Raw genomic sequence first — 23685 nt, 5'->3', positions numbered from 1 at the left:
AAAAAAAAAGGAGAGCAGTGAGGCCCTCAATTGCCTTCCTAACCTCTTCTTCCTCCTCAAATGCTTTTTCCCAACCAGCAGAACATGCAGACAGTTTCTTTACTGAACACTCTCGTTTGCTTTCAGCTAATTTCCTTAGCAACTTACCACACCCACTAGTTCCGTTATCACCCCTTTTCTCATTTTCTCCTCCAGTAAAATCCTTCTCCTCCTACCCTCTTTGAGTCTCAGTACTTGTCATCAATTCCCTCAACGTGATCTTCTTCCTTGCATATACATTCCTATTCCATCTTCTAATGTCTTTTTGATGAGGTAAGTAGCTTCCCGTCAAGAAGATGCAAAAGAGCACAAAATGTAAGATTGCAAAATATAGGATGTTAGCTCCATTACATAATGGCTATGCTAAGTCCTTTCTTTGATGAAGTAGTTGGTTTCATTGCTGGCATCAAGAAGATGCTGAAATTACAAAAGAGTATAGCAAAAAAAAAGGGGATTGCTAGCTCCTTACAGATGTTTATACTAGGGAGCTAACAAAATTCAAAAAACTATGAGGGGAGTCTATAGGGGATAGATAAGCCCAACTATACAGATACATGAGCTATCTTGCCTTGAGTTTGTGGGGAGAAGTTGATAGTCCATCAAAACATCTGCTGTTAATAGCGGCATGTATCATCTTTCGGACTTTCCTGATGGTGCTATCAACTTTCCAGTAACTCCAAGACTTAAAAGCATCCCTAATATTATGTGGCATGACCCATCTAAGCCCAAAGAGTCATGCAAACATACTCCATAGATCTGCTGCAATGGCTATGCTAAGTCCTGGGAGCTAACAAAGTTCAAAAGAGTTATTAGGGGATCTACATGGGACACATTATGCCAACTAAAGAGATACAATAGACTTCTAGCCTTAAGAAAATGATCTGGGGTTGATAAACAATCAAAACATCTTCTGTTCCATTATGTCCATGCACACCAACAAATGCTAGTAGGGATTGCACCCAAGGGTGTAGTCTAGTGGTCAATGAAGTGGAAAGAATCATGAGGTCTCAAGTTCAAACCCCGGAGGCAAAAGACACTGGGTAATTTTTTGCCGATCTGCCTAGGTCATGGTGAGCGAGTTATCCAGTACTAGTGCTGGTAGGAGGTACCCAATAAAATTAGTCGAAGTGCGTGCAAATTGTCCCTGACACCACCATTATAAAAAAATGCTAGAAGGGATCATCTTCCAAATTTTTGTGATGGCTTTACCAACTTTCCAAGTGCTCCAACATTCAAAGGCGTGCTTAGTATCTGTGGCATGTGGTTGTTGGTTTTTGTATTTGAAGGCACGTATAAAATCTATTCACAATCTGAATGTTCCTTTTACCAAGGTTATCCCTGGTAAGGCATGCTTCACACAGATTTATGTAGTCAACTGCCTGGTTATTCACTGTGCAATTATCCAGTCTAGAGTGAAGGTCAAGTAAGTCCTCAAATATGCAGTCTTGTATAGGTTACAGGTGCTGTCTTCTCTGTTCCGGAATATGGTTGAATCTGGAACACGTGAAATTTGAAAAGAGGTTTGGTAATCATCCATTAGGAGTAGAACTGCCCAACCATTGTCCTTCCAAAATTTGATATGTAAACTATTGCCTACTGCAAAGTGAGTATTCTGAGAGAACTGACCTCAAAGTTCGCATATTCCATGTGGAACTCTAAGCAGCTTTTACACCAATGGTTCTGAACTTCATATTTAGCATTGACACCCTTCTTCCATAGAGCTTGATCCTCCTGTGTAGACCTCTACAATCACTTCATGAGCAAGCATTTGTTGTGCATAGTCAGATTCTTTATACCGGGTCACCATGGTGCTTTGGAATTGTGACTTTGGACCATTTCACTAGGTGGAATTTGCGGCTCTTGCTGTTAGCTTCCCGTAAGACGGTTCTTCTGATCTTGTCAAGCTGTTTAAGAACCTTATTTCTCATGGGATAGAGTGGCATGTAGTAAGTTGGAAATGCTGTCAAGGACACTAACTATTAGTGTGTCTGCCAACCATCGAAAGGTATTGCATCTGCCTTGTAGCTAGTCTTTTCTCAAACTTCTCAATTACACCATTCCAGATATTTGTAGCTTTCGTAAGGTGCTCCCAAAAGTTTGACCACACAGATTGATCCAAAAACTGGTTCACATATAATGTAGTACCGATGGTAATTCCCTTTCCTGTTCGGGGATTTTATCAGGCCTCCAGCTTTCTTTCTTTTGAGGAAGTCCCAGCTGCTTTGATGGTATATCATAATAAATATGTTTGTGTGCATTTTTTTCATGCCATTTGTACTGATTTTCTAGAATTACTGAGAAAGAGATATAGTTTCTTCTAATATAGTACTCTCGAACTGTCCCTGATGTTGTGATGCTTTTTATGATTGCATATATTTGCCTTGAACTCATCTATTATTTTCTGGTTTTGCAGGGCGGTTTACATCAGATATCTTGGTTTCAGTTTCTTCCTCATGAATCTGATGTCAGCTCTCTGGTGGACAAGAGGTTTGATATTTGAGCAGTCTAAAGTCCATTTAATGCATAGTACTGTCTCCTTTGAATAAACTACCTGTTAAATTTATTTAATTCTTCGTGTTCTGCGATCTGTTTTAAAGTGTGAAGCTGGATAAGAAAGACGCTGCTACATGGCTCGTGCTCTCATCGCATCTGCAATTGCAGAAGGAAGGATTTCTCAGCACGTGGACCAATTCCTTTGTTGGACCTTGGGACCCATCTCAGGGTCTTCATAACCCTGGTATGGATGGTCAGCAAAGTAGTTAAACTGTAAATTTCTTAGTTGTCTAACTTCTGCTTGCTTTTAGTTTTCAGATGAGAAGATCAAGCTCTGGCTTTTTCTCCCTGGGCAGCATTCATCTGTTGTTGAAAAGGCACAGTCAGCTGTATCCAAATTAAGAGGTATGTTATATTAGACGACACTACGATGATTGAAGGTGCTAAAAGAGGATGAGGTAGACCTAAAGTTATACATGAAGAAAATTGTCTGAAAATGCCTACAATCTTTAGGAATCAAAGCAGGTTTAGCCAAGAGTAGAATCCAATGGAGGCAAAGGATCCATGTAGGCAATACCAACTAGTTGAGATTAAGGGTTTAGTTGTTTTTACACTTGGGTTAGATCTGGCGACGACAAGTGTGAAATTTTGAAAACCTCCAATCTTAGAGAATTAGGGATCTGTGTTAAATGACAAGTTACTTACCAATATTGACGGGCCTGAATAGAGCGGAATATGTAGAGGACTTATATCATTGGTCCCAACTAGTTTGGGATTGAGGCGTTGTTGATGGACTGATTGACCAATTGTCATTGTTTTTGTAATTGAATTGCACTTAACTCTTGAACTTATCCTGATTCCCGTTTTTGTTTTTCGTTTTGCTTTTGCTTAACAATCTTTATCATATCTTTTGCAGTTTTGGCATCTGGTCTCTGGGTGGCTCCTGGAGATTCAGAAGAGGTTGCTGCTGCGCTATCTCAGGCCTTAAGGAATTGCATGGAAAGGTAATGTTTGTTATTCTCACATGTTAGAGGTTTCCGTGATTTATTATTTATTTACTTGTTATCGTGAAATGGCAGAAAACTAAGAGGACTTTCATATGTGAGATATGGAGATGTATTTACTAGACACCATCCATTTTCACAGAATGAAGAGTTGTTCAGGTATGTTTATTAATGCTTACATTGTTTTGTTGGCCTAGGTGGTTTGACACCACGGAGATCAAGAATTATGGTTTTACTATGATTTTATAACCTCCTTTGTTACCGTGCTATCTTCCTTATGTTGCCATGAAATCGTGCGCTCCTCGACTTAGAAGTTGTTATGGAGATAAAGGGACCGTGGTGCTGATTCCAATCTAGTATACTTTTGGATTTTTCAGTTACAACCTCAATCTGTGGAGTCATTCTGTTTTTATGTACAGTTAGAAGTTTGAGAAAATGTATATCTTTTTAATCTTTTCTGGGTGTGGCACTTGTAGTAGCTATATCTTTTTTATTTGCCTGCTAAATGTTCAAAGCTTCCCCAGTGCCTGTAATTTGCATTTTCATTTTTTGAATTGGATACTAATCATGGTCTAAGTGTTTTTTGTATTACTGTTCTCCTTGATGTATGCTAGTTCCCGAGTTATTCTTCTGTCATTCTAATCGCGATTTCATTGTAATTAACCCTTATATCTGTCTGATTTGTACTTGCTGCTTTCTTAAAGGAAGGGACAGCCAGTGGTTGAGTTCATATTTTCTGCTACGGAAGAGGCTATCTTTGTCCACGTTATAATATCTGCAAAGTAAGATTAATGAACCCTTGTTTACATTGTTAATTTGAGGGAGGGATTGCAATCTATCCTTTCTGTTATTTGGTCCTGTAATAAGTTATTGCTCTTCATACCTTCTTCTAGGCATATACGAGCACTTTCAAGTGGTGACATTGATAAAATATCAGAGGATACATCTAATGTCTCTGGTGAGAGGCTTCCAGGTTGGTTTCGCTGCAAAACAATGCTTTTACAAACAATTAAACGCTTGGATGTACATTCAGATGCTGAATTTTGTTAATCACCCAATAGGTTCTTCGAAGGGGAGCCTTGGCGTAACTGGTAAAGTTGCTGCCATGTGACCAGGAGGTTACGGGTTCAAGCCGTGGAAACAACCTCTTGCAGAAATGCAGGGTAAGGCTGCGTACAGTAGACCCTTGTGGTCCGGCCCTTCCCTGGACCCCGCGCATAGCGGTAGCTTAGTTCACCGGGCTGCCCTTTTACCCAATAGGTTCTTCCAGAACCTGTGCGATTCTTGCTATCATTACACTAATTACAACCTAATGGAATCTAAGGGAAGCTAAAGAAACATGTTGGTAGCATTAGTGTTGGCATGGTATCTCTTCATTCTTGGATTGCTGGTACTACCTGCTATTTGATTAATTTTTTTCGCTTTGATTTTCTTAATACCTTGGAGGGTTTACCAGAAACAACATCTCTGTCTTCTTAAAGGTAGGGGTAAGGTCTGCGTACACACTACCCTCGGAATACACTGGGCTTGTTGTTGTTGTTGTTGTTGTTTCTTAATATCTTGTTGTTGATACCACTTATTGCCACCGATTCTTTTCATTTCGTCTTTAGCCGAGGGTCTACCGGAAACAACCTCTCTGCCCTCCCAGGGTAGAGTAAGCCGATAAGGTCCGTGTACACACTACTCTCCCCAGTCCCCACTTGTAGGAACTTACTGATTTTTTGTTGTTGAACTTGGTTTTCAACCAATAAAAAACCTTTTGGCACCATCACTATGCTCCTGAATGGTTAGGTATGTTCGTACTTTCATTTATCCCTTTTTTTTTCCCTCTTTTCCAGTTATTGTCTCACCTCATGGAATGCGTGGGAGGCTCACTGGATGTTGCCCTGCTGATCTTGTGAAGCAAGTGTATCTTAGGTCAAATTTGCCTCTTTTTTGGGTTGTTTTGAAATTTTTCCTTCTCACTCCCTCCTTTTCTTGTTTGTGAACATCATTCTTTCAAAGCCATCTTAATGTGGTTGCCTTACTGTGGTTCTTATTTGACTTGCTCAAACAGTTCCTGCAAGTTTAGTGCTTCAAACGGTATTGTTGGGCTACCATGCAATGTTTCTCGATCTGGTTATCAGCTTAAGGGACAGAATTGCTATGTTGAAGTTAGCCTTGGCTGCACTACACCAGGAAACAACAATATAAAAGAAAGTTCAAGAATGCTTATTTACCCTCCTGAGGCTATTCTTGTTCCAGTGGTGCAAACAGCATGTGCTAGATCTTCTCTAAAAAGGTATATTTGTTAAATTCTGACAAGGTTTTTTCTCTTCATTCCTTTTTGGAGTTGGAACAGAAGTTTCATTGATGAGAGAGAGAGAGAGAGAGAGAGAGAGCGCATGGGAAGGAGCATAAGTTTGCATCTAGCTGATGTGGAATAAGATTACATTAAAGTAGTTGCTGATAAAAAAGGAGATACATTAAACTAGTGTCAGTCAACATTTAACTAGTGTCCTTTCAGCCCAAGACAAATCTGTGACCTTCCACATTCATGACAGAAAACTACTATTTTAAATCTCTGGCCTTTTCACCACAGTAATGGCCAGATAACCATCCATCCCCTACTAGGTTGTAGAAATATTATGACTTCCATCTTTTGAGGTTTTGCTGTAATAGATTCCATCTCTTAAAGCTTTATCAGAGAGTCGATGTGAGTGCTGATAGATTATGGTGAATAAGTTCTCTCTGGGAAGTCTATATCTGTGGTTTCCACTCTAAGCAAAGTTTCTATACTGACATCTCATACTTCGATCTAAATAATAAAGCTGGGATTGGATACTTATAGGCTAGTTTTAGTGTTTCTTGCTTAGTTGCTTTAACCTTGACCCTTATCGAGAATCAACCTGACAAATCAATATATTCTTGCTTAACATCCATCCATGCGAGTATTTACTCAAAAGTGCATATTAGTGCTGTTTGTGTGTGACTAAGGTGCCTTTCCGTTCAAATTTACTTGAGAATTAAACAACAACGACGACAAACCGAGTATAATCCCATAAGTGGAGCCTGGGAGGGTAGTGTGTACACAGAACTTATGGATACTTTGTGCAGGTAGAGAGATTGTCTAAAGCAAAACGCGCAACTACATATTAGCCTTCTATCCTAATCCTCGACCTCCATACCCTCCCATTAAGGATCATGTCCTCGGTAAGCTGCAGACTCGCCATATCCCGCCTGATCACCTCTTCCCAATACTTCTTCGACCTACCTCTACCTCTTCTTAGGCCCACAATCGCCAACCTCTCACACCTTCTCACGGAGGCGTCTGTACATTTCTTCTTGACATGCCTGAACCATGTCAGCCTTGCTTCTTGCATCTTGTCCGTCATGGAGGTCACGACTACCCTGTCCCGAATATCTTCATTCTTGAATCCATCTTAACATCCTCATTTCCGCAATTTTCATCTTCTAGACATGAGAGTTCTTGACTGGCCAATACTCTGCCCCATGCAACATGTCGGTCTAACCACCATTATGTAGAACTTACCTTTGAGTGTTGGTGGCACATTCTTATCACACAAGACACCAGATGCAAGTCTCCATTTCATTCATCCCGCTCCAATCCGATGCGTGACATCCTCGTCAATCTCCCAATTACCTTGGATTATAGCCCCAAGGTACTTGAAACTCTCTCTCGGGGGACGACTCGTAAATCCCGCCTCGTTTCCATGTCAGATTCACGAGTCACAGCACTGAAATTGTACTTCAAAATACTCTGTCTTAGTGCTACTCAACCTAAAACCTTTAGACTCTAAGGGTTGTCTCCAAACCTCGTCTCTTCAATCAGTACTCTGTCATCTTCAAATAACATGCACCATGACACCTTCCCTTGAATGTGATGCGTCAATACATCCATCACCAAGGCAAATAAAAACGGGCTAAGAGCGATCCCTGATAGAACCCCATCAACATGCCCTTGATTGCCCTAATGTAAGCTACCGGAACACCTTTAGCCTCCAAAGATCTCCATAGAACCTCCCTTGGGACTTTGCTTTTTCTATTACTTGAGAATTGTGATTCTAAAAAAAAATAGAATGATTTAGAATGATTCTGAATTTTCTTTCCCTCCAAAATCTTGCTTGAGAATCATGAAGAGTTCCTCCATGGACATTTGATAAAATTAGAATGACTTAGAGGAGATTATTAAGATGGTTCTATGCAAGGATGACATGCACAATTAGAAACCGTTCAAGTTTCTTTTTCCACTAATGAAAAAGAGAATAAATTAACATTCAAACATTCTATTCGCAGGTTCTGGCTGCAGAACTGGATTGGGCCCTCATTGTCCTTTACATCCTCCTTGATGCATTGGTACTCTCAGCTTGTTCATATTGGCAGTTCATTCCATAACTTTTTTTAGGTTGAACTTCTATCTCATACATCTAATCCACAATATTTGCAGTTTTGATTTTAGTAGTGATGCCAAAGTCGATTCGACAGATGGATCTTGGCTTGATGCAAACATCATGCGCTCAAATCGGCATTATAACAGTAGTAGTAATAGCAATAGTAGTAGTGTTAGCAGCGTAAGTACCTCTTCCAGTGATAGTGATTACAAGACCTCAGGAGCTGGCGATCTTGAAGCAGATGCCGATTCTTTGATGTGTAGACCATCTGGATTATCTTCTGTGGATCAGTCTCAAAATGACAATCTTAAAGCGGTATGCTTCCTGTACATATTTTTGAGTTCTCTCTAATTTGTGTCCTCTGGACTGTACCCACTATCTTATATTTAAATATGTAGTCCTGATTCGATCTTAACCTTCTTTAACCTGCTGACTAGTGAACTGGAGACTATTCTTATTACTATCTTGCTATGTCATCTTTTTTTAAAATTCAAAGAGGTACATAGTACCTTCTTAGAATTGAGTTGCAACCTTCTATGTGCCTCACTCCATGTCCATCCAAGGAGGAATCTACTAAAGAAAGTATAACATGACTTGGAAGCTATGAATTGTTGAAGCATGAAGTCTTGTACATCTGTGTTTATTCTCTGCCGTAGCGCACAAATAGAAAGCTTATTCTATCTCAGGACTTTGTTGCAGCAAAACTGACAAGCATGCTGACGCCGATACTGTTGGTCTTTTCTTCTCTTTGTATCTTCTATAATCAAACCTTGAGGTCTCAGGTCCACATACCGGCTTCTCAATTTTCATTGTTCTGCTCCTAATAGAGAAAGAAAAAGGTCAGAGTAGTAAGAAACATAGAAATTGTGACTTCACTACGAGAATTTGTTAAGTTTGACATTCAAAATGAAGATAATCAACAACTTATCTGGAGTTTTAAAATTTGAGTTCATTTTTAGGAATTCTGCTTTAAAGATAAATATTTTTGGTTCATTGCGCTTCTGCAATTTCTGTTTTGGCTGCTTCTACTTCTTTCACTTGATTGTTTGGTCATGGAAAAAGATATCTGTCAAATTCTTAAACCTAAAAATGTTATTGTGGCTGCGAACTTTTTGCTCTGATCAGCAGGCAATGATGCTAATTGAAAAGAATAGTATTGATGGACTTTCTCAGAACTTTTTGTTGCTTATGTTATCTCTGTAACAGTGGCATAATTAGTATTGATAAATATGATAATTTATGATTATAGAAGAGAGACACACAACCGTTTGTCCATTTCATTATACCCCTTTTGCTAAAGGGAACAGGAAGGATCTGGAATGTTGGAACCAAGAGGAAGGATCTGAGAAGAGTTTTCAGAGATAATAGTATCTGATTGAAGCTAGTTAGTGGAGGGTGGATAAGACAGTATTTTGCACTGGATGCACATAGTATTCTAGCTGAATCTGGAAGCTAATAAAGGCTAGAAAAGATTTAGAGGCCCCGTCCCCCCAGCATAAAGGCTTCTCTTTGTAGTATAAGTTGGGGGCGGATGTTGAGTTGCGGTGCCGGGTTCATCTAAATCCAGTGCTCTTAACGTGGAACATAAATTTATGTGTAAAAGTTCAGCAAAATTGCAACAAACGGTAGGTATGAACCCTTAATTTTAAAAGTACAAGGGTATCAATGCTAAGAATCTTAGGTTGAGCCCATGAATTTTAAATCCTGGATCCGCCTTTGAGTTAAGTATTAAATTGGCACAACATGTGTATCAGAAATAGGGAATTGCATAGATTCTGTAGCATAATTATGACATTGGTATAATTGATCTTTTCTTTGTGAGGTCGATGATGATCAATTTCTTTGGCATAGAGATTCTTCTCCCCTTCTTTTGGGTGTTGAAGAGGAACTCTGTTACAGTATTTGCTCCCACCTTTGTTTGACTAGTGATTACCTTATTTCTCTGAAATGTTTGCATAAATGTTACTAAAATGTGCACAGTTCCTGTTATCCATATTGTTTGCATGTGCCAAGTGCTCTTTTGTTTTCTCCACCCAATTCTTATGGTGTGCATGTGTTTACAGGAATTGGCTGAAATGACATTTTGTGTTTCTATGCAGGGCTTTAAGAGGTCACGAACTGGGATTTCAGAGTCATTTAATCAGGCAGGAGCAGTGATAAATCCATCTACAAGTGACTATGCCTCAATGGAAGTTAATAATTCTGCAATAACTGGAGGAAATGATCAGACTGGGCTTCAGTGGGGTTGGGATGATGATGATAGAGGTGTAGGCATGGATATTCAGGCACTTCTCTCAGAGTTTGGAGATTTTGGTGACTTCTTTGAGAATGATGTTTTGCCATTTGGAGAGGTAGTTATATTTACCATGGATGCCAAAGTGCGGTTGCATCATCTCAACTGTATGTGCTAGAGTCTTGTTAAGACCCTGATTATTCCTCGACCTGGAACTTAGAATTTAAATTTGAAAATCTGAGAGTTATCTATACTATATTAAAAGCACGAAGGCCCTTAGAGAAATGTCGTTCGCCTTTTTTACCCTTTAAAAATAGAGTTCACACTAGACAAAATAGTCTATTGATTATTTTTCCTAAAATTTAGGATTTTGAAATCAACTAATTTTTTTAATTAGATTCTTCCTTATATAAACAATGTAAAAGGTCATAACATTTAGGACTTTAAAAACCAAACTTTACCACTTATACAAGTGTACACACATAAACATTTTTAAGGAAAATTCCTAACAAAGCGTTAAGACATTTAATTTTTTTTGGGAACTTTTACATGTGTGACATACAAAAACACACTTTTTACAAGTTTGGTATATATCACCAAAAGAGAAATGTGCAAGCATATTTTTTATATTAATTAGAATCTCAAATTATAATTCTCTATTTAAGAGTTGTCTATTGATGTCTAAGTATGGGGTTTTCACCCCAACAATAAATCCTTCATTATTTAGCAGCTAAATAATACTCTAACAATGTAAATAATTCAACTTATTTTGAGTACATCAACAATATAAATAATTTTTCAGCAAATTTTAACTTATATCATATTGATATAATGATTTAATTTATATCATTTTATTTCTTTCTAGGAAAAAATTATCTTTGATTTAAATATTACTAATCTAATAAAATTCTTAGTATGACAGTTTTATCCAACAATATGGAGTGTCTTATTGTTTGTCGTATTTTTCAATTTGAGTTCAATATGAATAATATGAAATTTATATTAGGTACTTTGAGCAAATATAATTTATTTCTTTAAGGCTATGATAACATAGTATAGTAATACAAGTCAATGTATTATTCAATTCTATTTGAGCTATTAAAGCAAATGCACAACTTCTATATCAAGTTATGTAAAGGTGTTAGAATACTTTTGCATGACATAGTTTTTTCTTTATTAAGTTGGCTAAATAGGATGAATATTCAATATTTTCAAGAGCTTGTACTTTTTAAAATTTTTATTTTATAACTCATCATATAGTTTAATAATATTTGTGTAATTTTTTCTAAATTTTATATTCATTGATACGGAGAACACGCACAACGCGCCTACTTTAAAGCTAGTAAAATATAAATGTGTATTACAGTTGAGTAGCTGATTTTTGTCAAACCAATTAGCCTTCTTATATCATATGGAAGGCTTTGCTAATCTATGAAACTAAGCAAACCAAAGCATCTCAAGGGAACAGATGATCCAGTAGTTCCATTGCATGAAACACAACCTAAATATGATTCATTTTTGTTTTTGTTTTCTTGGAGTAGAGTGTGTACATTCATCATGCCTCATGGGAGATAGGAATTCTACAACTTGTATACAGATTTGCCGTAAAGTTTAATTGCTTCAAGATATTTGAATGCACTGCTGTTTGGGTGTAAGTTATTAATTGGAGTTTGCAAAGTTAGCTCAATGCACATAAGAGATGGATGTGCTGTTTTACTGGATGACATGGAACTATGAATAAATTGGACATAACAGGACATCATTGGTAGCTAATAGATGCCTGCTTCTTGCCAGATGAATGCGAGTCACCTTGTTGTAGTAAGATATTCTTCTTCTTTTGCTTCCCTAACCAGTAAATGAGCTAATTTCTCCTTTTTATTCTTGAAGCCTCCAGGAACTGCAGAGTCTCAGGCTCTTATGTTTCCTGCTGCAGATAGTGCGGATATTGGTAGCAGCCCCTGTCCTTCGATGATGGATGTGCAAGATCAGATGCTTCTGCCAGTAGGTTTTCCATCATTTGATAGCTTTAATCAACCACCACCGCCAGCAAGTCTGGATGATTCACTGAGCAAACAGCAAGAAGTTATAAAAAGCACTGCAGTTGCTAATCAAGTAAACAATGCTTCAGCAGCTATTGCTGGTGAATTCGATCACTTAATTAAAGCTGAAGCTCTGATGACATTTGCTCCTGAGTATGGAGCAGTTGAAACTCCTACAGGTGAGAAGTCCCATTCGATTTTCAGGAATCCCTATCTCCCAAAGTCCCGGGAAGTGGATACTTCAAATTCAAGCTCAAATAGCTATGTCTACTCTGCAACCCCACCTTTATCGCCTTGCTTTGACGCATGTGAGGGGAAGTCTGGTGTTACTGTAAACCTCAAAACAGGTGCTGGAAGGCGTGATACAAGCTCCATTATTCAATCAAAGAGATATTACACTCATATTGAAAGTGGAAAACAGAAAAACGACGGCAAGTTGTGTGGTTCTGACCATAGTTGCGCTACACGTGAGGCTCAAGTAGCACAGTCCCCATTTTATGGTTTCAATTCGACAAATTCTGTTAAATCTATCCACAATAAAACCGAGAAAGCCAATGAAGCATTACTAAAAGCAGACAGCTTTGGTCAATCAATGAAAACTGTGCTAGCAACAGAAGTTGAATGCCTTATGTGCCAGGCATTTATGTGTAAGATACGGCATACACTATTATCTTCAAGCAGCTACCTTCCTGTTGGCGCGAGCAGGATGTCAGGGAGTACCATTATAAACCAGCCACAAGGTGAAGCAGTGGTTACAGTGGACAATATGTCAAGCAAATCCGAGATGAAAAAGAAAGAAATAATACCAGTCAGGATAGCGGGTGATATTGATGGAGGATTACTGGATGGGACCCTTAATGCACCAGTTGGTGTGTGGCGCTCTGTTGGAGTTTCTAAGGGCATGAAACAACCATCATCTGCTTTAGAAGCCTGCCACTCTGTTCAGCATAATTCTTTCATTGAGGAAAGTATGCTAGCTTATGGGCTACGGCAACCGCTTCAGGAACTCCTTGATGGGATGGCTTTACTTGTGCAGCAAGCTACATCTCTTGTTGATGTTGCACTAGATGCTGATAATAATGATGGTCCTTATGGTTGGCTCGCACTGCAGGAGCAGTGGAGGCGTGGCTTTTCATGTGGACCATCCATGGTTCATGCAGGTTGTGGGGGAGTATTGGCTTCCTGTCATTCGCTGGATATTGCTGGTGTGGAGCTTATTGATCCACTTTCAGCTGATGTAAGCTTTTTGTTTTTAAGTAAATGCTTTTTGTATGAGTTCACAGTTGATAGAATGTAGCCCTCCTCTCCCCTTTCAGCAGAGGCACCTCTGGCATACTCTTAGCCTGCTTTGTCTACTACCCTTGTCTACAGTGGCTTGTTTATGCTGGTGGTGAAGTCTCTTAAGAATGCAATGATACCACAGATGACCTATTACTCATGATTATGATACTGTGGACAGATTGGGAAGTGCTATCTGATAGTCTCGAGGAAAAGAATATTTAAACAAGATTTTTATAAACATCCATGAGTGTAGCTGCATGGAGATGTTAAATTGCATTCTATCTGTGAATTTTCAGCTCAGAGTTTTCTCTTGATCATTATCTTTATCGATGAGATGGTGTAGAATTTGTTACTTTATTTATTAGTTTTATCTCCCCAGTATATAGTTTTCCTTTTTATCAATTTAGGTGTCACATGGTTAGCATCTGAGTGGGAGGAAAGTTCTTTCTCACTGGTGTCACATGGTTAGCATCTGAGTCGGAGGAAAGTTCTTTCTCAGTTGTGATTTTTTTCCTTTCTTTATTTTCTTCTTCACATTGGTTAGCATGCGACTACTCTCATTATAGATTCCATGGGTAAGCACCTGAAACAAATTTTTAGTTTGAATGGTGAGAAGATGCATAATTACTCGTTGCTAAATTTCGCACATTATATAACTTTGGGTTTCTCACCTTTCACAACTTAATATGTGAACATCTTCATTCAGGTTCAGGCATCATTTACCCTCACTCTGCTGCAGAATGATATAAAAACAGCTATGAAATCTGCTTTTGGTACTATGGAAGGTCCTTTATCTGTTGTTGATTGGTGCAAAGGTCGCAGTCAATCAAATGATGGGGGAATATCTGGTGATGGTTTTTCTGTTGAGTCGACTGCAAGTGCAAGTGAATGTCGAGATTCTTCAAGTACCATATCTTTTTCTGTTGGAGAACCTATAAGTCCATCTCAGTCCTCCGCTGGTGGATCTAGTTTGAAAGGTGTGAATTATCATGGTCATACTGTCAATTATCCTGCCATGGGTTTTGATAAAATTCTTTTTTGTTCCAGATGGAATTAGGGTGGACGAGGCAAGTGAACGCAGATTAAGCCAAGACACTTGCCTATCAGAGTCAGAGCAGCTACCAGGCTCAAGGCTTAGGCCAACATTGTCTGCAGTACCGTATCCTGCTATACTTGTTGGGTATGTATTTTATACTGAAGGTGGTTGATCCTTGTCCATTCCTCTTTGAATTAGTGAACATTGCGGGTTGCCTTTCTCCAAATTTCGATATATACCAAATTGCTTTATTTCTCATGTGCTGGTCCATTTAGCCCTGCTGTCTATAAGAAAGACATTCCTGTATTCATAAAGAAACCCAAATCATCTATACATAAAGGAACCTCATGGGTACACCAAAATATGGTTCTCTACAGTAGAAACCCATCATCTTTACATGAAGGAACCTCATGGGTACACCAGAATATGGTTCTCTGCAAAAGAAACCCAATCAGCTACATGAAAGAGCTCATGGATACCCCAAAACAAAACTAGAAACAAGAGACTACTCCGTAATTTAACGAAATCATTAACAACTCCTTCAAAAACTCTCATGTTTCCCTCTTTCCATGAAACCCACATAATGGCTAATGGTGCAACGTCCCATGCTCTCGGTCTTCTTTTCCTTCCTCGGAAGGCCCAACTATGCCACGCCTCATCACCTATTAAATTCCAAACCAACTTAAGATCACTGACCACAACCGCGTAGCCACTTGGCAGTGTAGCAAGAGATGGTCGACATCCTCTCCCGAACATCTGCACATAAAACACCAACTAAGATAAGTGATCCTTCACTTCCTCAGATTCTCTGCTGTCGGTATCACTTCCCTCGCTGCCAACTACATGAAGAAGCACACCTTCTTGGATTACCTTATACTGAGTTGCAATCTGTCACCCACTTACTAAGTTCTAGGACTTCTTTTCATATGGATTACCTATAAGGCTTCAACCTGCTGATAACTGAATTAACTGAAAGCATGCTGGAGCTGCATTTGGTTCTTGTATTCACCTGTTAATGGAGAGGACTCACATGGACATTGTTACATTGTATTTATGATCACCAAATTATTTGGAGTTCCTTTTCTGTTTCTGGTCTTAATTTCGCTTTTATAATGTAGGAACTAAAGTTATTTTACGTTGCAGATACCAAGACGATTGGCTTAAGACATCACCTAGTTCTCTTCAGCTCTGGGAAAAGGCACCTTTTGAGCCTTATGCAATGCCCAAGCATGTAAGTTTAAGATTGATAACACAAGTAGCAAGTTTATCTATAAGAAGCTCTTTTGCATATCTCCTTAACTATTATTTTCCTTAACCATTTATTAACATTTTTCAGATGTCATATTACGTTGTCTGCCCAGACATCAATGCTCTAACAACAGCTGCAACTGATTTTTTCCAACAGCTTGGAACTGGTTAGTATGCTTAAATTGATGCTGATCTGAATAGAAAATAATATACTGGCTGCTATGGTTATAAGAAGGTTAAGATTCAGGTATCTGAAAAGTGTAAATTCGAGTTGATTTTACAAGGTGGCTGTTTCATATTTAATATTCTGCATTTTATATCTCAATCTGCATGTCTCTTCCATTTTGAAGATGTGGATAAGTGACTAATTTAAGATCTTTTTTTAAATTGCACAAGAAGATGAGATGAAAGTTGGAAAGAGTATATTAAAGTAATTGAAAAAGGGAGATCATATTATTGCATTCTTCTCGAAAATCAAGCTTCAAAATTGTCCTTGACTTGGATATTTGTAATGTAAATATGGCTACCTCTATGTTTGAGGAATGAAATTTTGTCCTTGACTTGTATATTGACTATGCTTCTCTCTTTCAGTTTATGAAACATGCAAACTGGGAACTCATTCACCTCAATGTATGGGAAATGAGATGGAGATAGACTCCGGGAAGAATGTATCTTCTGGTTTTGTTCTGATTGATTGCCCTCAGTCAATGAAGATCGACAGCAGTAGCACATCTATGCTGGGATCAATCAGTGATTATTTCCTATCCCTCTCCAATGGCTGGGATTTAGAAAGCTATTTGAAGTCTCTCTCAAAAGTTCTTAGGAATTTAAAGCTTAGTTCATGCATGACCATGAATCCAAAAGAAGGAAGTACTGGTCCATGTACAGTAAGTTGTGACTCTCTTTGTTTGTTCTTCTTTATTCCTCTTCTACTTTCTCCTCTCTATCTCGCTGTTGTTTTCTCTCTCTCTTTTCCCTCTCGTTTCTCTATTGCACTATAAAGTCAAAGATGCATCATTAAACTGAAATTCGTTGAGTCCATTATGGATTGGTGGAAATAATGTACCCTGTTAATAGAGTTTAGATGTTAGGACAGTGCCACACCTTTCTCTTGATATGGGAACCTTTTTATACACTTAAGCTTCGCCAGCAAAGCAAAACGGAAAGAATAGATTGAGAGAAACGAGTGATTTCATGTCTTCTAGACAAGAGGATGCGAAAAGACAAATTGGAAAGTACTTGTCAACTAGAACTTTCCTTACTCTCTCTGGTGCCTCCACTACATAACCATTTGTTTCAATATGATTGGTCGTAATAACAATGTTTATGATGCTAAGGCTTGGGGTTGAGGAGCTGTCAAGTTGATAGTGAAAGAATGACTTGCACAATGACTTGGTCTGTTATAATATTGTTACCCCAATGTGTATTTTCTGTTGACCACTGGTAGAGTAGTTCTCACTTACCTGTGGCTAGTGAAATGCTCATTAGTTGGATGGCATATATATAATAGGGGGCATTTATAAATGTTTCGTCCTATGTAGGGCTCAAAATTTTCTATTAAAATATATCTGTTAAAGGGGATTAGTCAAGCTTCAAAAGTGATAAATCTCTAAAGTAGGGCAGCAGACGAAGTATTGGATTCACTAGACGTACCAACAACAACAATAAACCCAGTACCTTCACAAGATGGAGAGGCTGTTTCTAATAGACCCTCGGCTCAAGGAACAGTGGAAATAATGCAACAAGCAACAACAATGTAATAGGGCAACAGAAGCGAATGATACAACATGAAGGATATATTGTGACCAGTTCAAAACGTTTGAGAAGCTTAATTAGTAAGGCAAGTTTTTTGAAAATTGAGATGAAGCAACTTTGGCTAAGGCTAAATGGCTCTTATACTCCCGGTTGCATATCTGAGTTAATAATTACTGGTTTTTTCTTTTCTATTAGTTTAGGATACCCACTTGTTTCATTATTTTGGTCTTTGCCTTCCATCTGTCCGAAATGCTTCTCTTCGGAAAAGTTGAAATACCCTATCGATACTTTTGAGGAATCAGTGGAATGTAGCCTTGAATGAGAATTTGACATGCTGTTCTATTGTGTCCAAATGGAAGAAATAGATATTGAGAATTTATATAGCAGACCTAACTAGTTTGGGATTGAGGGTAGTTGTTCTTGTGTTATTTGCTGTTCTACTATTTGCATAATTATGAAACATTGGAGTATCTGATTTAAGCAGTATTATATGGATAAAATATTTCACAGAAGCTGATACGGGAGTGTATATTTGAATGTCAAATCAGGTGATATACGTGGTTTGCCCTTTCCCTGAGCCTCTTGCGGTCCTACAGACGGTGGTTGAATCTTCTATTGCTGTTGGATCAGTGGTTCTTTCTTCAGACAAAGAGAGGCGATCTACACTGCAGAATCAAGTCGGGAAGGCCTTAAGTTACTCAGCAGCAGTGGATGAGTCACTCTCAAATGTTTTAACACTTTCAGGGTTTTGTATTCCTAAGTTGATATTGCAGATTGTAACTGTTGACGCAATTTTTAGGGTTACAAGTCCTGCTCTGAGTGAGCTTCTCGTCCTAAAGGAAATTGCTTTCACAGTTTATAACAAAGCCCGCAGAATATCTCGAGGGTCCTCCAGTGACATGGTTCAGTCATCATCCATGTCTGGTAGATCTCATCCGGTCTTGATGCAAATGACTTCCCCAGTTCCAGGTATGTGGAAGGACTGTGTTGGTCCTCGAAGCATAGGAACTTCCCTTCAGAGGGAGGCTGAACTTGATGCTAGCCTAAGGTCTGGTAGTTGGGACAACTGGCAAACATCAAGAGGGGGAAGTCTGGGATGTGATCCAAACAGAATTGGGGATTTCTCTATCCAAGATGAAGTTCGTTATTTGTTTGAGCCCCTTTACATTCTTGCTGAACCAGGTTCATTGGATCGTGGACTCTCATTTCCTATGTCGGGTAATCTAATGGCTGAATCTTCAAAGCTTTTGTTAGATGATGGTACAAGTGGAAATTTTATGCAGAGTTCAGCTTCTTCAGGTGGCGGAGACACTGGACCAAACACACAGTCTGAAACATCTGAACCAGATGGTTCTGGTTCTGCACATCAAAAGTCACTTCCAAGCCTGCATTGTTGTTATGGATGGACTGAGGATTGGCGCTGGCTGGTTTGTATATGGACAGATTCCAGGGGAGAATTGCTTGATAATTATATCTATCCATTTGGAGGAGTTAGTAGTAGGCAGGATACGAAAGGTCTGCAATCCTTGTTTGTGCAAATTCTGCAGCAAGGATGCCAGATACTTCAGGCATGTCCTCCTGAGTCTGCCATTGCCAAGCCTAGGGATTTTGTTATTGCACGTATTGGAAGCTTCTTTGAGCTTGAATGCCAGGGTAAACATATCCTATCAATATCTTCTGCTTATTGTTACGATTGTTGCTTTACGATCCTCACTGGTTTTGAATTTTGATGCCATTGACTTGCTGGCTTTTGAGGGACTAGAATAAATTGTCTGCTTGGTTGATCATTCATCTGTAATGTTGCTGAAGTTGCTAATCTTGTTAATGCAATTTTCTGGACGCAGAATGGCAGAAAGCCCTCTATGCAATTGGGGGATCTGAGGTGAAGAAATGGTCTCTGCAGCTAAGACGATCCGTGCCTGATGGAATGTCGGCAAGTAGTAATGGGACATCCTTGCAGCAACAGGAAATAGGTCTGATTCAGGAAAGAGCACTTCCTCCCTCTCCTAGTCCATTGTACAATCCTCACTCAAAGGTTTCCTCTTTCATGAAAGGTGGCATGGGGCAACCATCCACAAGGAAGCAGTTAATTGGTGGACAGGGTATGGTGGACAACTCGAGGGGTTTACTTCAATGGGTGCAAAGCATTAGTTTTGTCTCAGTTTCAATAGATCATTCCTTACAGCTTATGTTCCAAGCAGATATAGTGAGTCATGGTAGGTGTTGTCTTTTCCCGTTTTCTTTTGGTTTTGATTCCCTTTTTTCTCTGATTGAGTTAGCGCTCCTTGCCTTTTTTGTGGAATCTCTTATACTATGGACTGTAAAGGAGATGTTATTTCTAAATACTTAACCAATCAGAGATAAAATGCACTAGGCCACTTGTAAGCATAATGTACTTTTAAGATAACTCCAAGGGAATTGCTTCTCTTGTTGGAGGTATTGAAATTTTTCTTTGAGAAACTCAAGGGAGGAATAGCCTAATGTCAAGGAATTGTGGTTAGGATATGAGTTACCAAGGGAGTAAAGCAGGATAGGGGTAAGCATTGGCTTCTGTGTTGGTAAATTTTTTTTTTCGGGGGGGGGGGGGGGGGGAGATGTTTGGTGTTTAGCATATGGATTTGGATTTATCATCAGTTCACATTTTTATGAATATGCAGGGGCAAGTCAAAGTAGTGGCGTTGTGAGTCAGCCAGGTTATCTTGAAGGTTATACTCCAGTGAAGTCCCTTGGTTCTACATCCACCTCCTATATTCTAATCCCGTCACCGAATATGCGATTCCTACCTCCTGTTGGTCTTCAGCTTCGCACTTGCCTAACTGCTGAATCACCACCACTCGCCCATCTTCTTCACAGCAAGGGCTGTGCTATCCCTCTTTCAACTGGTTTTGTGGTTTCAAAAGCAGTACCTACAATGAGGAGAGATGCAAGGAGCATCTCTAAAGAGGAATGGCCCTCAGTTCTTTCTGTCGGCCTCGTTGATTACTATGGCGGCAGCAACATCATCCAGGAAAAATTCTTGAAGGGTGTCGGCAAGGTTGGGGGAAGGGGTACAGGCTCAGAAACAAGAGACGTTGAAGTAGAGACTCACCTGATTCTCGAGAACATAGCTGCAGAGCTCCATGCTTTATCATGGATGACCGTAAGTCCAGCATACTTGGAGAGAAGATCTGCTTTGCCTTTTCACTGTGACATGGTATTAAGGCTTCGAAGGCTCCTTCACTTTGCTGATAAGGAAGTTTCTCGGCAACCTGTGAAAACCCAAGTTTAGGATGCATGAAAATTTGCAGCATATGCACAGAACTTATTGAAGCTATCTATCTTGTATGTTCGTTTCACTGTAGAAATGATTGTAAACACGAAATGCATATAGTACTAGCTTACTTGTTAGAAGACATTCTTTTCGGAGAGTGTAACCTTGGAGAAGTTAGTAGTAGGAGGATAGTAGATTGTTGATTTTGTACATGATATTTTGTAACTTTCATAGGGATCCGAAGAGAGTTGAGTACACAATTCTTTTGCCCTTAAAATTCTTTTCAAGTGATTTGAGTTCTCATTATCTTTACGTTCTAAGGCACTTGATGATATCTTGACGGCGAACTTGTGACTGTAGTTTATTTCAGATGTTGCATTGGAACAAGATAATCGTTGAACTATTTCTCTTCGCATGTTCATTCCTTCAAATTACTGGTTTTATGGGAACACATCTGCCATTTGATATTCGTGGGAGATGGTGAATACTTTTTTACTAGACGTAGGAGTGCTCATATTATAAGATGTATTCCTCCCATTTTCATTTGTTTGTCTTAGATTCCTTATTAGTCCATCCCAAAAAAAAGGCATGTTCCTATATTTTTTAAATGAGAATCATTTATAGACACACAAATGCCATGACAAGTTTATAGATCACAAGTTTTAAAAACTTATAGCCACACAATATTTAACAACAAAAATCTCAAGTCTTACTTTCTTTATTTAAGTTTGTGTCAGGAGGTGTGAGCTATATCATACGAAAATCTGGAAATCGGACAGAATTTTAATTTTGTGGCCTAAAAACGCCAAAAAAATGAGTAACGGTCATGGCGAGCCGGTGACTATTGTTCCTTAGCTCATTTTTGACGGCAAAATTTTTGTCAACACTGGTCTAGACGCCCGGGCTCATGAGGCGTGGTTGTTGACGCCCCCTTTTTCCTCGTGGAATCGGGTTCACGACATTTGGGAAGACAACTCTTTTCCCACTTTGGGAATTGGGTTTTTTGAGAGTTTGGAGAGTCGCCACCTAATGATTATAGTGCATTAGGACACTTTTAGAAGAATTAAAGATGCAGACCAGAGTTTTGGGTAAGGGCTTGAAATTATCTCGAGGGGAAGGTGTTAGGCACCCCTCGAGATCCACTAGTGTGGTTCCCGGCCATGCTACAATTGTGACTTTAAATGTAAATGTAAATAAACAAGTACAAGAAGCACAAAAGGTTAAAAGAAGTGCTGAATTTTAAAGGAGCAATTTCTGTAAAAAACGTGCAAGTAGAGGAAAAGGTCAAGTACTTAGTGCAAATAATCCGAAAGATCATGCGAGAAGCAGAAATTGAAAATGCAATAGCTTTAAAGATTCAGAAAATTTTATTAAACTAATAAAGAAGGAGAAAGGGGTCCTAGGTTTAAACATTACATGGATCATTCGCACAACACTGGTACTCAATTGTACGCGGAGTGTTAACGTGTAATCATCATCTCCATGTCTACCCTTCCCACCCTGTTAAGGTATTAAAGCGCGGAACGGTATCGTTTACTTATCGCATGCTACTACCCGTCCCAATCCTATTAGTCCCAGGGTATTAGGACTTCTAATCCTAAAGGGGAAGAAAGGGATGGGGGCCTTTGTGGAGTTTAAAGGATAAAATTCTTGCTCGACATTCAAAACAAGTATCAAGTAAAAGGGGAGGACAAGCAAGCATACAAGGCTCAAATTAACCCCAGAAGTCAAACAATCATTTAGTTTAGCATGCCTTGACAAATACTGATTTGGTCTTAGATTAAATTAAGCAGCGAGCGGACTGGTTCAACACATGTATTTAAACAGAGAGTCTGCATTAGGCAACTCGGATACAATTGTCAGGGACTGACCCAATTCATTAATTAGCCAACCCTTGTTTATGAGTTGAAATAAAAAACCTAGGCATATGATCTATTAATTTCAGGAAAAAGATTCAAAGAGGTACCAGTAGTTTCAGAAAAGATGCAAGTTGATTTTAGAAAAAAGAATTATCAGTTTAAACAAAGAGAAAAGATGCAAACCGATTTTAGAAAAGAGTTACCAGTTGTTTCAGAAAAGATGTAGACTGATTAAAAGGTTTATGAGTTTCGGGGGAGTGCAGATTGGTTATAGGAAAAAGGTTTACCAATTTTAGCGGGTTTCAGAAGTAGAAAATTACCAGTTTTAGTAAAGACACTAGTTCCAGCAATCGATACTGCTTAAGAACGAATGATGCTATTAAAGACGAGGTTTCCTATAGGCATGCTTTCTATACGTTTACCGATTTTAACACCCTTTCATGACATTAATAGGAGTCTTATACACATGATGTCTATATGCAACTTTGTTATTGAGCCTATAAACGGTTTCCCTAATGACATTTGTATATGCAGAAATGCAAGAGCCTATAGACATGATCTCTATATGTGTCATTACAGAACATGAATGTTAAATCCTATAGACATGCTTTCTAGGTGATTTTGCGGTAAAGTTAAGCGTTAAATCCTATAGGCATGGTCTCTATGTGATTGAATCAGTATTAAAGACCCTATAGGCAGGATTTCTAGTTTGAATAAAAATCCTAACTCATGATTTCTACCCCTTGGATGCAAGAAAAGTAAAGACCCCTCCCACGCCCTTTTACTATACTCCCCGAGTTTCATACAAAATTATTACAATCCAATGAATCAAACTGGAAATTAAAAGATACATCAAAAGCTAACAGCTAGATCCGAGTAGCCTAATTCAACCTTAATGTCTAATAACATGCGATTGAGCCACTTCCGGGATCCAGATTTCCAAAGCCTTCTCTTTATCCAAGGTGTTTCAAAGTTCCAAGGAATCTCAGGGATTCCAGGCATTGCTTACACCCAGGATACTATCAGAATTAGAAATAGTGCAGTGTGGAAGAGCCAG

The 23685-nt window shown here is 38.9% G+C and overlaps 1 protein-coding gene across 4 annotated transcripts in view; it reads left to right on the top strand.

Annotated features, from left to right (window-relative positions):
- Positions 1-21075, top strand: part of LOC109215631 (mediator of RNA polymerase II transcription subunit 13) — a 22807-nt gene extending 1732 nt beyond the window's left edge. For 3 of the 4 annotated variants that reach the window (XM_019379733.1, XM_019379732.1, XM_019379730.1), the window contains exons 3-23: positions 2453-2526; positions 2637-2776; positions 2851-2937; positions 3449-3536; positions 3612-3695; positions 4241-4318; positions 4430-4509; positions 5375-5453; positions 5593-5817; positions 7833-7892; positions 7984-8242; positions 10027-10278; positions 12048-13436; positions 14187-14457; positions 14528-14660; positions 15660-15747; positions 15853-15931; positions 16356-16651; positions 18068-19172; positions 19364-19735; positions 20177-21075. In XM_019379733.1, the coding sequence (XP_019235278.1) occupies positions 2453-2526; positions 2637-2776; positions 2851-2937; positions 3449-3536; positions 3612-3695; positions 4241-4318; positions 4430-4509; positions 5375-5453; positions 5593-5817; positions 7833-7892; positions 7984-8242; positions 10027-10278; positions 12048-13436; positions 14187-14457; positions 14528-14660; positions 15660-15747; positions 15853-15931; positions 16356-16651; positions 18068-19172; positions 19364-19735; positions 20177-20787 (5850 nt within the window). In that variant the 3' untranslated portion in view covers positions 20788-21075. The remainder of the gene's footprint in view (positions 1-2452; positions 2527-2636; positions 2777-2850; positions 2938-3448; positions 3537-3611; positions 3696-4240; positions 4319-4429; positions 4510-5374; positions 5454-5592; positions 5818-7832; positions 7893-7983; positions 8243-10026; positions 10279-12047; positions 13437-14186; positions 14458-14527; positions 14661-15659; positions 15748-15852; positions 15932-16355; positions 16652-18067; positions 19173-19363; positions 19736-20176) is intronic. The other variant, XM_019379734.1, reaches the window with a different exon arrangement.
- Positions 21076-23685: the final 2610 nt, after the last annotated feature.

This window comes from Nicotiana attenuata, unplaced genomic scaffold (genome assembly GCF_001879085.1).
Source record: "Nicotiana attenuata strain UT unplaced genomic scaffold, NIATTr2, whole genome shotgun sequence".
Classification (NCBI taxonomy): Eukaryota; Viridiplantae; Streptophyta; class Magnoliopsida; order Solanales; family Solanaceae; genus Nicotiana; species Nicotiana attenuata.
The sequence above is the reverse complement of the archived record's forward strand: the minus strand, read 5'-3'. Positions and strand labels throughout refer to the sequence as shown.